The sequence below is a fragment of the Ranitomeya variabilis genome, chromosome 5 (genome assembly GCF_051348905.1).
Source record: "Ranitomeya variabilis isolate aRanVar5 chromosome 5, aRanVar5.hap1, whole genome shotgun sequence".
NCBI lineage: Eukaryota > Metazoa > Chordata > Amphibia > Anura > Dendrobatidae > Ranitomeya > Ranitomeya variabilis.
In genome coordinates, this window is record NC_135236.1 from 90,951,997 (window position 1) to 90,968,158 (window position 16,162).

Consider the following 16,162-nt stretch of genomic DNA (forward strand, 5'->3'; position numbering starts at 1 on the left):
TCCCAGCAATGGGCCAGCACACTGCGCCTGTATCCAGGGACCCCAGCCCAGCTGCGGGCTCCTGTCGGGGCCGGGGGGAGTGCAGGCAGGCATGGCACAGACAGACACAGGGCTCCCTGCACCCCTGTCTCTGCGGCAGCACCAGCTCTATACTGCCTCAGGGAGACCCCAAACGGGCTCCCCCTTCCGCTCATAGCCCCACCGCCATCCTGCCTTTAAATCCGGGGGGGTCCGGTTCAGATCCGACCCCCTCCCGGACTTTTGCGCCGGCCTGGAGCCCTTCTGGGCCTCAGGCATCTAATTTAGGCCCCGGCTTCGGCCTAGCTGAAGCCACCGCCTCCTCTCCGCCCCCGGATGACAAATATGACACTCTACAGTGTCATAAAGGGGGTGGATCGAGACAGAAAGGGCGCGTTTTTACACAGCCTTGCCGCCTTTTTCCAGCTCTCCGCCCCCTTCCTCTCCTTCTCAGCAGCCATTTTTCTGCTGCAGATTAACCCTGCATCTCCCGGTCACCAGGACCAGGCTGCCAGTCTCCGGGGGGCACAGGACTGTGGATCTTCGGCGCTGGACCTAGGGGCACACTGGTGGCGTCAGATCACAGCTGGGTTGTTTTACTCGGCTGTGAATCCATATTACCTATAAGGCTCCCCCTGTAAGGTCCTCTGCCGGCAGCCCTTCTGCACTCTGTGCACTATGCCGGGCTCAAGGTCCAAGAGAACCAGGCAGAACTGCTATTATGCATTCTGCACAGCCTGCGGGACCGCTCTCCCCAGTGGCAGCACGTACCCGCATTGCCAGAACTGTATACAAACTAATGTGTCAGAGCCCCAAGAAGCCCCTGCCAATGCTTCGGTGTCTAATACCACGCCGGAATGGGCTACTCAGATATCGCAATCTATGACGCAGTCTATAGATAACCTAACCTCCACATTGCTTCAGGCTCTGCAGGGTCATGCCTCGGCTATGACCATTACCCAGCAAAGGGAGAGTTTGACTCAGGAACAAGATGACCCTGGCACATCCACGTCTAGGTCAGGACGCAAGCGGACCCATAGATCAAGTCCATCTTCGTCATCCCATAGCACACGGTCATCCCCCTCTAGGGGGAGAGACCGTAGCTCCAGGTCATCTAGACCGTCCCATTCCAGGGACAGACAATGCAGATCTCCGCAATCCCCGACCAGAGAAGGCCTCCTCCCCGGCTCACCCAGCAGGGGACGCCTCAGTGATACACAGGATTTGGAAGGCATCTGCGACTCTGACTCAGACAGGGAAACGGAGGGGTCCCTGATCCCAATCCCTCCTAGCAATACAGCGCTAGTTGAGGACATAATCTCTTCCATCCATCGGGTGCTGGACATTACTGATCCGCCACCAGAGGCCCCAGAACATAAGATTTCTTTTGAAGGACCTCTGAAGCCGCCTAAGGTTTTCTCTAACCACCCAGAGTTTAAGGCGATCCTTAAAAAGCAGCTCTCACAGCCTGAGAAAAAATTCGCTAATCGCAAATATCTGGAGGCGAGGTACCCCTTCCCACAGAAGGACACCAAGGAATGGACAGATCCAACCTTAAGTGGACCCCCAGTCTCTAGGCTAGCAGCACAGACCCTCCTTTCACTGCCAGATAGCTCAACCCTCAGGGACGCAGCAGACCGGCAGGTAGAACGCATGGCTCGTTCAATTTTCGAGGCAGCAGGGGCATCCCTGGCTCCCGCGTTCACCTCAGTTTGGGCTGCCAAGGCCATTCTGGCCTGGGCAAAGAATTTACAAGCTCTCCAAGCATCCGCTCCTGAGCTGTCGGACCAAGCGGTTCAAATAGCAGTTGTAGCAGACTACATGCTTCATGCAGCTCTGGATTCAGCAAGGGGAGTAGCGGGGATAGCATCAAACGCCATCACAATTCGGCGTATCCTCTGGCTGCGGGAATGGAAAGCGGACGCAGCCTCAAAGAAGTCCCTCACGCAGCTCCCCTACCTCAGTGGGAGACTTTTCGGTGAACAGTTGGACACTATGATATCCTATGATAACGCTACCGGGGGTAAGAGTACTTCTCTTCCCCAACTCAGACCTAAACGCACTTACAAGAAGCGTAACCAAACTCTATTCCGATCCTTTCAGAATTCCTCGGGCTGGTCCGTCTCGCGTCCAGCACAAAATCGTAACCGTTCCCCACGCAGGGACAACTCACGTTCGACGCAAAGGTCGGACAAGACCTGGCAGTCAAAAGCAGGCCAGCCTAAGCCCAGAGGAGAAAAATCTCAGACTTTCTCCTCATCATGACTCACGGACTCCAGAAGACACCACACCAGTAGGCGGCCAACTTTTGCTCGTTCATCAAGTCTGGCTGCCTATTACAGAAGACAGGTGGGTCAGGGAACTAGTGTCTTCCGGATACAAAATAGACTTCACCTCCAACCCACCGGACCGATTCTTCCTCTCTGTCCCCCCAAAACCGCCAGCCAAGGCTCGTGCCTACCACCGAGCAGTCTCCTCGCTTTTTCTAGCAGGAGTCATAGTACCGGTCCCCACGACCAACCGCTTCCGAGGGTTCTACTCCAATCTGTTCGTAGTTCCCAAGAAAGGAGGCAGCATACGGCCCATACTAGACCTAAAACAGCTCAACAAATATGTACGGGTCAGTCACTTCCGCATGGAGTCCCTTCGGTCCATCATTGCGTCCATGGAGAAGGGAGAATATCTCGCCTCCATAGACATACAAGACGCATACCTGCATATACCCATTGCACCTGCCCATCAGAGGTTTCTCAGGTTCGCAATAGGCCAGGACCACTATCAATTCGTGGCTCTCCCTTTCGGACTCGCCACGGCTCCCAGAGTGTTCACCAAAGTCATGGCAGCCACCATGGACGTCCTGCACTCCAGAGGCATAGTAGTCGTTCCATACCTGGACGATCTACTCATCAAGGCTCCCACCTTCAAGGACTGCGAGCTCAGCGTCTCAATCACAACCGATACTCTCAGTCGCATGGGCTGGTTAATCAACCTACAAAAGTCATCACCAACCCTGAGTCAGTCCCTGACCTTCCTGGGAATGCTATTCAACACCTCCAGGGGTCTAGTGCTCCTTCCCAAGGACAAGGCACTGGCTCTCCGCCTAGGAGTTCGCACCCTCCTCCGCAAACCCCCTCGATCTCTCCGGTTTGCCATGAAAGTCCTCGGCAAGATGGGGGCAGCAATAGAAGCGGTCCCATTTGCCCAGTTTCACCTCAGGCCTCTCCAACTAGCCATTCTGAAGTCCTGGGACAGGAATCCCTTTTCTCTCGACAGGGAGTTCCGGCTAACGTCATCAACCAGGAGGTCCCTGCACTGATGGCTCAAACCAACCTCGCTAGCAAAGGGGAAATCCCTTCTCACAGGTCAATGGAAGGTTCTGACCACCGACGCGAGCCTGACGGGTTGGGGTGCGGTGCACCTACACCACAGGGCAGTTGGTCCCCAGTGGAAGCAACCATGCCCATCAACATCCTGGAAATTCGTGCCATTCTCCTGGCATTGATGGCCTTCCATCATTTACTGGCAGCCTCTCACATCAGAATACAGTCGGACAATGCCACGGCCGTGGCATATGTGAATCACCAAGGGGGGACCCGCAGTACCCAGGCGATGCGAGAAGTGTCACACATCCTCCGCTGGGCGGAGGACACAGGGTCGGTTCTTTCGGCGGTCCACATTCTGGGTGTGGACAACTGGGAAGCAGACTTCCTCAGCCGACAAGGAATAGACTCGGGAGAGTGGTCTCTCCATCCCGAAATTTTTCAACAGATCTGTCTCCGCTGGGGGACCCCGGATGTGGACCTAATGGCATCCCACTTCAATGCCAAGGTCTCCAACTTCATGGTCAGAACACACGATCCGTGGTTGCTCGGAGCAGACGCTCTGGTTCAGGACTGGACTCAGTTCCAACTTCTGTATATTTTTCCACCTCTCCCCCTGATATCCAGAGTGGTGAGGAAGATCAAACAAGAGGGAGTTCCAACCTTCCTAATTGCACCAGACTGGCCCAGACGTACATGGTACGCCGACATCGTACAACTTACAGCAGACGCCCCTTGGCGTCTCCCCGACCGCCCGGATCTTCTATCACAAGGCCCGTTCTACCACCAGAACTCAGGGGCTCTCAATTTGACGGCGTGGCCCTTGAGACCTGGGTTCTAACCCAGGCAGGGCTCTCGCCGGACGTCATTGGAACCATGATCAGGGCACGGAAGCAAGCCTCTGCCAAGATTTATTACCGTACCTGGAAAGCTTTCTTTACCTGGCGCGAATCTCGTGGCCAGATCCCACTCCCTTATTCCCTACCCAAAGTACTTCGTATTCTCCAATCCGGTCTGGAAGCCAGGCTGTCGTTGGGCTCGCTTAAGAGCCAGGTGTCAGCCCTCTCAGTGCTTTTTCAAAGGCGCATTGCTACCAAGCCGCAAGTAAGGACTTTCCTTCAGGGGGTTTCCCAATTGGTTCCCCCCTACAGATGACCACTAGAAATGTGGGACCTCAACCTGGTCCTGACAGCATTGCAGGAACCACCCTTCGAACCCCTTAGGAGGTCCCGCTCTGCCTTCTCTCCCAGAAGGTGGTTTTCCCGGTGGCAATCACCTCGCTACGCAGGGTGTCTGAACTGACAGCTCTCTCCTGCAGACGGCCCTTCCTGGCTTTTCACCAGGACAAGGTATCTCTTTCGTACGGTACCATCCTTCCTTCCGAAGGTTGTGTCCAACTTCCACCTCAATGAGGAAATTTCACTACCATCCCTTTGTCCGGTTCCGGTACATAGAGTGGAGAATGCTCTGCATACGCTTGACCTCGTCAGGGCATTGCGTATATACGTGTCTAGGACTGCGTCCTTCCGGAAGGCGGCCACAAGGGTCTCCCAGCTTCCAAATCTACCCTTGCCAGGTGGATCAAATCCACCATACAAGAGGCCTACCGCCTTAAGAATTCTCCTCTTCCACCCGGTATTACGGCACACTCTACACGGGCGGTAGGGGCCTCCTGGGCCATTCGGCACCAGGCTTCGGCACAACAAGTGTGTAAGGCGGCCACTTGGACTAGCCTACACACGTTTACTAAACACTACAGGGTTCATACCCAGTCCTCAGCGGACGCGAGCCTGGGTAGATGTGTCCTGCAGGCGGCGGTGCCCTAAGTATAGGGGCCTGTCTGCACAATATTCGTCCATTGCTTCCCACCCAGGGACTGCTTTAGGATGTCCCATGGTCCTGTGTCCCCCAATGAGGCGACAGTAAAGGAGATTTTTGTGTACTCACCGTAAAATCTTTCTCTTAGCCTCTAATTGGGGGACACAGCTCCCACCCTGTTGCCCTTTTTCGGGCTGTTGTTACTGTTGAGTTCTCATATTGTTCTTTGAGCTCGTACATAGTGGCCTTCTTATAGGCATGTCTATGTTATTCATGTTACGTTCCTCCTACTGCTTTTGCACAAAACTGGAGAAGGCTGACGCCGTCCAGGGGTGTATACTGCAGAGGAGGAGCCACGGTTAATCTTTTTCAGATTATGCATAGTGTCGCCTCCTAGTGGACAGCATCATAACACCCATGGTGCTGTGTCCCCCAATTAGAGGCTAAGAGAAAGAGATTTTACGGTGAGTACACAAAAATCTCCTTTTTGCAATTTCACCGCACTTGGATTTTTTTCCCCGTTTTCTAGTACACGACATGGTAAAACCAATGGTGTCGTTCAAAAGTACAACTCATCCTGCAAAAAATAAACCCTCACATGGCCATATTGACGGTAAAATAAAAAAAGTTATGGCTCTGGGAAGGAGGGGGGTGAAAACGCTAAACCAAAAAAAGCTCCAGGGGTTAATAGGTTGCATGGACTATGCCCTAGTTAATTCATCATTAATTAAGCAGTAAAAAGGTCTGGAGCTAATTCCAGGTGTGACATTTGCGTTTTTGGTGTAAACCCACAACATATGTTCAATGGAGCTCTCAACAGAAGAGAAACAGCCCATCATAAGGCTGAAAAAGAAGAAATCCATCAGAGATAGCAGAGATGTTATTTGTGGCCAAATCATCAGTTAGGTACATTTTGCAAGAAAAATAGCACACTAGTGAGCTTAGGCATTTAAAAAGGCCTGGACATCCATGGAAATAGTGATGGATGATCACAGAATCCTTTCTATGGTGATGAAAAACCCCTTCACTACATCAACCCAAATGAAAACCCCTCCCCAGTAAGTTGGTGTTTGAGTATCTAAGGGTACCGTCACACAGTACCATTTTAATCGCTACGACGGCACGATCCGTGACGTCGCAGCGATCGTATGATTATCGCTCCAGCGTCGTAGACTGCGGTCACACGTTGCAATCACGGCGCTGGAGCGATGCCGAAGTCCCCGGTAACCAGGGTAAACATCGGGTAACTAAGCACAGGGCCGCGCTTAGTAACCCGATGTTTACCCTGGTTACCAGCGTAAACGTAAAAAAAAAAAACAGTACATACTTACATTCCGGTGTCTGTCCCCGGCGTTCTGCTTCTCTCCACTGTGTAAGCGCCATAGCCGGAAAGCACAGCGGTGACGTCAGACGTCACCGCTGTGCTCGCTTTCCGGCTGGCAGACGCTCACACAGTGGAGAGAAGCTGAGACGCCGGGGACAGACACCGGAATGTAAGTATGTACTGTTTGTTTTTTTTACGTTTACGCTGGTAACCACGGTAAACATCGGGTTACTAAGCGCGGCCCTGCGCTTAGTTACCCGATGTTTACCCTGGTTACAAGCGAACACATCGCTGGATCGCTGTCACACACAACGATCCAGCGATGTCAGCGGGTGATCAAGCGACGAAAGAAAGTTCCATACGATCTGCTACGACGTACGATTCTCAGCAGGATCCCTGATCGCTGCTGCGTGTCAGACACTGCGATATCGTAACGATATCGCTAGAACGTCACGAATCGTACCGTCGTAGCGATCAAAATGGTACTGTGTGACGGTACCCTTAGTCTACCATAAAGAGAAGACTTCATGAGAGCAAATACAGAGCGTTCACCACAAGGTGCAAACCATTAATCAGCCTTAAAAATAGGCCGGATTAGACTTTGCAAAAAAACATCTAAAGGAGTCAGCCCAGTTCTGGAAAAGTATTCTTTGGGCAGAAGAATCTAAGATCAAACTGTATCAGAATGATGGGAAGAAGAAAGTATGGAGAAGGCTTGGAACGGCTCATGGAATGAAGCACAGCACCTCCTCTAACACATGGAGGCAGTGTGATGGCAGGCATGGCTTCCAGTGGCACTTGGGCACTAGTATTTATTGATGATGTGATTAGAGACCGAAGCAGCCGAATGATTTCTGAGCTGTACAGGGCGATACACTCTGCTCAGATTCATCCAAACGCCAATTCCCCACCTATGCTGCCAAAATATGTTACCAAAGTAGTCGTTTTCGCCTGTCAATCAGGCTGGTCTGGTCAAAAGGGCGTGGTGTCTTCCCCCAGATCTTGCTTAGTTTTCCGTTGGTGGCGTAGTGGTTTGCGCATGCCCAAGGTCCCGAATCCACTGCACAGGGGAGTGAAAACAGCGCGATGTGTGCTATTTCATTGGTGATCGGTGGGGGCGGCCATCTTCCTTTGGCCGCGCGTGCGCAGAAGCGGCGCTCTGCTGGCCGCGGCTTCAGGAAAATGGCCGCGGGATGCCGCGCGTGCGCAGATGGAGATCGCGGCGGCCATTTTCCTGAAGCCGAGATGCGAATTCTGCTTCAGGAAAATAGCCGCCGCGATCTCCATCTGCGCACGCGCGGCATCCCGCGGCCATTTTCCTGAAGCCGCGGGCAGCAGAGCGCTCCATCTGCGCACGCGCGGCCAAAGGAAGATGGCCGCCCCCACCGATCAACAGGGAAATAACGCACATCGCGCTCTTTTCACTCCCCTGTGCAGTGGATTCGGGACCTTGGGCATGCGCAAACCACTACGCCACCAACGGAAAACTAAGCAAGATCTGGGGGAAGACACCACGCCCTTTTGACCAGACCAGCCTGATTGACAGGCAAAAACGACTACTTTGGTAACGTATTTTGGCAGCATAGGTGGGGAATCGGGGTCCACAAAATACACTGTTGTAATGCACAGCTCAGGCCCTATTTAACAGTATTTTTATCTCATACGGAAAAAACGAGGTGACAGGTGCCCTTTAAGGCAGAAAGACCCACAAACAAGCAACAACTAGTCTGTTATAGTTGAGGTCTGGCAAAGCGTCACAAAGAAGGGAAGCCAGCGTTTAGTGACGTTATCTCAGTTGTTACATGTTAAATCCAAAACAATGGCATGCAGTACCCAAATCACAAAATTTCAGGCACTGTCCAAATATTTCTGGACCTAACTATATACAGTGTGAGTCCCCACACAGCCCCCTACATACAGTATGTACCCCAACATAGCCCCTCTATCTACAGTATACGCCCCCATTTAACCCCTACATAAAGTATGATCCTCCACATAGCCCCTCTATCTACAGTATTAGCCCCCATTTAACCCCTACATAAAGTATGATCCTCCACATGGCCCCTCTATCTACAGTATTAGCCCCCATTTTAACCCCAACATACAGTATGATCCCCATATAGCCCCTCTATCTACAGTATAAGCCCCCAGTTAACACTGGCAGTGGAGGGCATAGTGTGGCCGGTGGGCCACTGTTTTCTAGTCTTCGGCTGTCTTGGTCCGGACTAGAACAGGCAGAGGGCCTGATGTGGCCCATGGGCCGCACTTTGCCCAGGTATGTGCTATGTTCATCAATGAGTCCAACAAGAAAAGGATCTTACAGTAAGTAGAAAAATGCTATTTTTTTTGCGTCATATTATAGAAAACTATTGTCGGACTAGACACACAGAGAAATAGCTGAATTTATTCTGAGATATCTGAATAGCTCACTATGAAGTCACAGCACAACTGCTTGGCTACAACCGCACCCGCGGCGGCCGTCATGCAGCTAGCCTCCGCAGATGACACTGAGAAGCAACACTAGAAAATCAGGCACGGAGTCGGCCTTGTTTTTCCAGTAATGGTTCAGTACACATGAATGGCTGCTTTACCTAACCAAAAGTGCAAAAGTCACTAAGTGTTTACAGCACAGAGTAATCTTAGTAATCGTGCGCTGTTGACCTAGTGCTGATGATTGTACTTGTACAGGAACTGTATGTTCAGAGCAAACATAAGAGTCCATGTATGTGTCTTTCTTCTTTGTTACTGAACAACCAGTTTGATAAGAAATTAATGAAATTTGCTTAACCAGATTTTTGGTTAGTGGAGGTCCTGCTGTTTTCATCAAAGTATTCTGAAAATGAAATGCCCTAAGATTGTTCTTTATTTGCATGCATAAAGTAATTATACCTGGATGCGCTTTGTCAAAAATTTCAATATTTAAAGAGGACTCATCACCCGAGTGACCAGTTTACACTTCATTTTATTCCTGTTGCTCCCGAGCATTAATTTTTTTTTTTAAGCCACCATACAGTTCCAGAGATATTGGCCTTTTTATGGTATTTATCAAGGAGGCGGGGCTCACAGGGTAATTATGCAGAGCAGCCTAAAGACACGCCCCAGAGGTTCCTGTGAGCCACACCCCCTTGTAAAGACCATAAAAAGTAGCCCTAAATAAACAGGCACGGTGGCTCAGTGGTTAGCACATCAGCCTTGCAGAGCTGGAGTCCTGGGTTCAAATCCCATCAGGGACAACATCTGCAAGGAGTTTGTATGTTCTCCCCGTGTTTGTGTGGGTTTCCTCCAGGTTCTCCGGTTTCCTCCCACATTCTAAAGACATACTGATAGGGAATTTAGATTGAGTCCCATCGGGGACAGCGATGATAATAATGTGTGCAAACTGTAAAGCGCTGCGGAATATGTTAGCGCTATATAAAAATAAAGATTATTATCATTTAACAGGCTGATATCTCTGGAACCGCACAGGGATTTTTATAAAACTGAAAATGATTACTCAGAGGAGCAGCGAGAAGAAATAAGGGTAAACTGGCCACTTCTGATCTATTCATCATTAATAATCTAGTAAGCAAAAGAGCTGCGTTCAGATGCGGCACCTGGGCGAGTCACACTTTGGGCATGTGGTGCTTACTGAAAGATGACTTCGGGGGAAACAAGTGTGTATTGTGTAACATGCGGCACCTCCGGACTGTTCATTTACACTTCTGTGAACTCTTTAAACTTCGTTTATCAAAAGTGTCTAAAAAGAAAATTTGGCTTGGATGCTCATAGCAACCAATCACAGTGCAGCTTTCATTTCATTAACTACTGTGGTACCAATCACGCTGTGCTGTGATTGGTTGTCATGGGTAACAGTTTTCGTTTTAGACCCTTTGTGATAAATCTGCCCCTTTTGTTTTCAGCTTTTGCAGATTTTGGAGAAAAACTCAAAAGCACAATAAGTGCTGCGTTATCTGGTAGGTGATGCGTTTGTCACCTTGTCTCAGTGTGAACTGGGCCCTAGCGCTCTACTGCTCACGTAGTCGCCTGCACTGACAATATCACACTGATGAGGAGGAGCGCGGGTCCCCAGAGCACAGATTAGGTGCCTTGATAAGTAGCAGTAAATGCTGGGTACTTAGCGCTGTCTGTTCCCTCTAGAGTGTGCGGAGCGTTCCCTGGTCGCCTGCGCTGTCAGAACATTCATCGATCTCGGAGTAAGTATCCACATCGGCTCTTGTTTATCGCCTCCTCCTCCGCTTAGACTAGTTCTACCATCTGCAGTAATTGATCACAATGTTATTGTCGGGGCTCGGTTCTCCATCAGTGCAGCCGCAGCTCCTGGCGTACACAGCACAGTGGGACCTGCGAGGGTTACTGCCGTTAGTTATCTAGGTCTCCTGCCACCTCTGCAATCATGAAGGCTACAGACATTTGCTTCTATATAACTATGTCCCTGAAGCCTTGGAATTGTGTAGGAAGGAGAACGGAGGGTCGGGATGGGAGGTTTCTCTTAGGCTGGGGTCACACATGCGAGTTTTACGGACGTAAGAGCGCAGAAACTACGTCCGTAAAACTCGCATTACATACGGCACAATTATTCTCAATGGGGCTGCTCCTATTAGCCGTATATTACGGTTCAGTATTATACGGCTTTCTACGGCCGTACAAAATCGCAGCATGCTGCGTTTGTCAGCGTACTGCGCAAATAATACGCCAATGAAAGTCTATGGGGGCGCGAAAAATACGGATTCCACACGGACCTGCAGTGTGACTTGCGAGAAATACGCAGCGCTGTTAGTGAAAAGTCGGTAATTCAATTGCCGGCTTTTCATTTCTCCTGCACAAACCCGACAGGATATGAGACATGGTTTTCATACAGTAAACCATCTCATATCCCCTTTTTTGTTGCATATTCCACACTACTAATGTTAGTAGTGTGTATGTGCAAAATTTCAGCGCTGTAGCTGCTGAAATAAAGGGTTAAATGGCGGAAAAAATTGGCGTGGGCTCCCGCGCAATTTTCTCCGCCAGAGCGGTAAAGCCAGTGACTGAGGGCAGATATTAATAGCCAGGAGAGGGTCCATGGTTATTGGCCCCCCCGTGGCTAAAAACATCTGCCCCCAGCCACCCCAGAAAAGGCACATCTGGAAGATGCGCCTATTCTGGCACTTGGCCACTCTCTTCCCACTCCCTGTAGCGGTGGGATATGGGGTAATGAAGGGTTAATGCCACCTTGCTATTGGAAGGTGACATTAAGCCAGATTAATAATGGAGAGGCGTCAATTATGACACCTATCCATTATTAATCCAATTGTAGGAAAGGGTTAAAAAACACACACACATGATTACAAAGTAGTTTAATGAAATAAACACAGCGGTTGTTGTAATAATTTATTGTTCTCCCATTCCATTTCCAGGACCTCGCTTGGCAACATAATAAACGCACAAGATACATACCTTCTGCTGTCAGATCTCGTCCCACGAAGTAATCCATCTGAAGGGGTTAACTAATATTACAGGCAGGAGCCCTGCAAATGCAGCTGTGCTCCGTGCTTGTAATCCCCAGCGAATGAATGAAATGTAGGTCATTGACCTACATTTCCTTCAGTCGCGGTGATGCGCCCCTGCTGGATGTTCTCATGAACTGCAGCCTGGGAACTTTTTCCCACGCTCCAGGTCATATGAGGACATCCACCAGGGGGCGCATCACCGCGACTGAAGGAAATGTAGGTCAATGACCTACATTTCATTCATTCCCCGGGGATTACAAGCACGGAGCACAGCTGCATTTGCAGGGCTCCTGCCTGTAATATTAGTTAACCCCTTCAGATGGATTACTTCGTGGGACGAGATCTGACAGCAGAAGGTATGTATCTTGTGCGTTTATTATGTTGCCAAGCGAGGTCCTGGAAATGGAATGGGAGAACAATAAATTATTACAACAACCGCTGTGTTTATTTCATTAAACTACTTTGTAATCATGTGTGTGTGTGTTTTTTAACCCTTTCCTACAATTGGATTAATAATGGATAGGTGTCATAATTGACGCCTCTCCATTATTAATCTGGCTTAATGTCACCTTCCAATAGCAAGGTGGCATTAACCCTTCATTACCCCATATCCCACCGCTACAGGGAGTGGGAAGAGAGTGGCCAAGTGCCAGAATAGGCGCATCTTCCAGATGTGCCTTTTCTGGGGTGGCTGGGGGCAGATGTTTTTAGCCACGGGGGGGCCAATAACCATGGACCCTCTCCTGGCTATTATTATCTGCCCTCAGTCACTGGCTTTACCGCTCTGGCGGAGAAAATTGCGCGGGAGCCCACGCCAATTTTTTCCGCCATTTAACCCTTTATTTCAGCAGCTACAGCGCTGAAATTTTGCACATACACACTACTAACATTAGTAATGTGGAATATGCAAAAAAAAAGGGGATATGAGATGGTTTACTGTATGTAAACCATGTCTCATATCCTGTCGGGTTTGTGCAGGAGAAATGAAAAGCCGGCAATTGAATTAGCGGCTGTTCACAGATATCGCGCTGAATGAAATCTAAATACAGAATATATATATATGTGTCTCAATGACATATATATATATATATACTGTATATATGTTTTCCCTAACATTTGAGCACATAAATCCATTAGATGTCGGTTTTGCAAGCCTGCGCGAAAATCTCGCAGTACGGATGCCATACGGATTACATACGGAGGATGCCATGCGCAAAATACGCTGAAACACCCTGACTACGGATCAATATTTTGGGGACATTTCTCCGTATTACGGCCGTAGTACGGACGTATAATACGTGGCGTATTTTCTTACGCCATGTGTGACCCCAGCCTTACATTGGGAGGTTGGCACCAATCTGCTATAATACAGCCACCACTGAACGTCACCACCGTGCAGAATTCTCCCCCGCAGACAGCACCTAGAGGGCTGAGAAAGCGGGGCTGTGGTATATGGCTGCACCGCTGGAACCAACTGGGCGCTCTCCAGCAGCTTTACCTCTGCTGGGGCACTGAAGACGGGCAGAACAGGACAGCTTCACAACAGTGCTTCAGCCTGCAGGGGCTAAAGCAAAGAGCTTGACAAGAAAACCAGCCTAATCACCTCTAGAAGTGGCCGGTAACCTAAGATACAAGCAGTAATATATACAATTAAGAATCCCTTCATCCTTGGGAATTGATATTATTTTTAATAAGAAGTAAATTGCAATAGTTTTTTGTTAAACACACAATTTTCAATCTTACAAGATAAGAATAACCGTTTAATAATATTGTGTGGAAAACCCTTGTATAATGTGAAAACTGGATATGACCCCTTTAATGACTCCCCCAAATAATTCCCTGCTCCCTCCTGGTGGCATCAAGTTCCATTTTTGGCACCAAATGTGCAACCTTTAATGTGAATAAGCCTGTGTGCATTTGGGCCAGTAATGGGAGCCCAGACCGGCATAGTCCAGATCTTAAAGGCGTTGTTCATTGCAGACCACTCCGCCTATTCCTGCAGATTGGCTCCTAGCACTGCCCCCCATCCCACACCCCATTGTAGGATCAGGACCATTTCTCCTAAAAGTAGGATGGTGAATTGGCCCTGGTGCCCAAGAGATTTATTTTGCTGCCTTAGAGCCCGACCATTTCTCTGTTAGTAATTCGCCATCTTAGTTGATGTGTTGATTTCCAGGTATTTGAGTGTTCGTCGAGCCCTCACGGATCCATTCTCCACCTCTCCGAGACCTTTCTTGTAGAAGAAAACTGCAAGAAGCTGACGTCATTCATCCAGCAGTTTATATACAGATGCTGAGAAGCAAAGCCCGATCCTGCGAGACCATGACTGACATTTCATCTGCATCACCATGAAGCAAAAGCCACCGCAGAAATCAGTCTTGGAAGGCACATTTCCTTTTCTTTTAGTAAAACATTGTTTCAGTGTGAACGTTACATTGTATTTAGGTTGATTAGTTTCTTGCTTGAATTATTTGTGCTTGATTTAAAAACTACAAATTGGAGCAGCCGCTTTGCTCTGAGTTCTGAGTCGCAGCAGGAATGTGTTTCGTTGCTGTACATGTGATTTGCCCATTATTAAACCTGAGTGCTGAGCACGGCGGCATCCATCCTCTGTTGTAAAGTACAGATCTTCACACCACAGGGTTACTAATCGCTCCCAGCTCATCAATTTCACATTCAACCACGTCTCCTGCCTGGAAAATAAAGTCAAAGCAACCGAGTGTTAAAAAGACACCGTTATGACAGTGCAGGAATAGGGACGATGGCCAGATCATACACAGATGTGAGCTATATCCTGAAATGGACGGCACAAGATGTTCAACAAGCGTGAAAAACACATATGTCAGAGGAATAGGCTCCATGAGAAAACCATGTCTATCTGCAGGTGGACACAATGCTAGGACCCATATATCCTTTATCGGATACTGAGGTTGTATGTGTCATGTAAGTGAATAACACACTAACTAGAAATGCATTGGTGGAAATCCACTGGTTTCTCCTTCAAGGATAAAGTTGTCAGACTTAAAGGGAATCTGTCAACAGGTTTTTGCTATATAATCTAAGAGCAGTGTAATATTTAGCAAGAGAGCCTGATTCCAGGGATGTGTCACTTACTGCGCTGCTTGGTGTAGTCTTCATAGGATACCTGTTTTGTCTAATGTAGATGTAGCAGATCTAAGTGTTCTGCTCTGTGTAACCCCGCCCACATCGCTGACTTGCAGCTTCCTGTATACACTGTGCATTGTCAGCAAGCAGCCAATCAGTGGTGGGGGCGGAGTTACACAGATTAGCCTGACTGCTGGTCCCCTGAGCTGTAGTCCTCTAGTGATAATCTCCTGCTGATAAAACTGTTTGCATTGAAACTACAAAACTGCCTAATAAGTGACATCCCTGGAATCAGAGTCTCATGCCCAGATTAACCTGAAGAGTATGAAATAATAAATGAAGCATATTCTCCAGGTTGAACCCCAGTCACACCAGAGCTGCCTGTACTGCAGCAACAGGGTTTCAACATGGGAACTATGCCTCATTTGTTATTTTATGCTATTCACTGGCTTCAGAGGAATCCCATACAGCGACATTAGTGGTTATCACTTGAAAGAAATGGCCATCATAAAGAATAAAATAGAAGTAATGGCTGGATTAAATCTAGATTAAAAGGGGTTTTTATGAGATTACAGATTTGTCATTCCTCACAGCGAGGATTCTCCGGAAATGAGTGGTCATGTGACTGCAAGTATACAATTTGCATACTTCCGGCCACATTCCAACTAGACATATCTGGCCTTGTTAAGTACACTTGCATTAAGGCTAGGTTCACATTAGCTTATTTGTGTGCAGCGCATCATCTGCATGTGCAAACGCATGTCAAAACGCATGTTTACGCATGATGCAAAAAAAACCAAAACGCTGCGTGTGCATGCTGTTTTTGCCTGCGTTTGCGTTTTTTATGCGCATGCGTTTCATATTTCCAGGAGGGCGTGTCTTAATCAGTTCCTGGACATGCGCCGTCTGAAGTACGCAAGCGCATCGAACAAATGTGTACGCAAGGACATGGCACATGTCAGGGGTTCAAAACAGCTGACATGTGCTGGAAAAGATGTGGGCTCAGGGAGGGAGTCCAACATTGGCGTACTATTATGCCCGATGTCGGAAAGGGGTTAAAGTGAACCTGTCTGCACATTTGATTTATG

The 16,162-nt window shown here is 48.9% G+C and overlaps 2 protein-coding genes across 10 annotated transcripts in view; one reads left to right on the forward strand and one right to left on the reverse strand.

The window, feature by feature from the left end:
• Window positions 1-14,402, forward strand: part of GPAT2 (glycerol-3-phosphate acyltransferase 2, mitochondrial) — a 129,770-nt gene extending 115,368 nt beyond the window's left edge. For 4 of the 6 annotated variants that reach the window (XM_077262935.1, XM_077262934.1, XM_077262937.1 and 1 more), the window contains exons 21-22: window positions 10,618-10,673; window positions 14,146-14,283. In XM_077262935.1, coding sequence (XP_077119050.1) covers window positions 10,618-10,673; window positions 14,146-14,265 — 176 coding nt within the window. In that variant the 3' untranslated portion in view covers window positions 14,266-14,283. Of the gene's footprint in view, window positions 1-10,617; window positions 10,674-14,145 lie in introns of all 6 variants that reach the window. The other 2 variants (XM_077262933.1, XM_077262938.1) reach the window with 1 other exon arrangement.
• The window catches only part of LOC143775096 (oxaloacetate tautomerase fahd2, mitochondrial-like), a 34,728-nt gene continuing 32,200 nt past the window's right edge, over window positions 13,635-16,162 (reverse strand). For all 4 annotated transcript variants that reach the window (XM_077262941.1, XM_077262939.1, XM_077262942.1 and 1 more), the window contains exon 8: window positions 13,635-14,662. In XM_077262941.1, coding sequence (XP_077119056.1) covers window positions 14,600-14,662 — 63 coding nt within the window. In that variant the 3' untranslated portion in view covers window positions 13,635-14,599. The remainder of the gene's footprint in view (window positions 14,663-16,162) is intronic.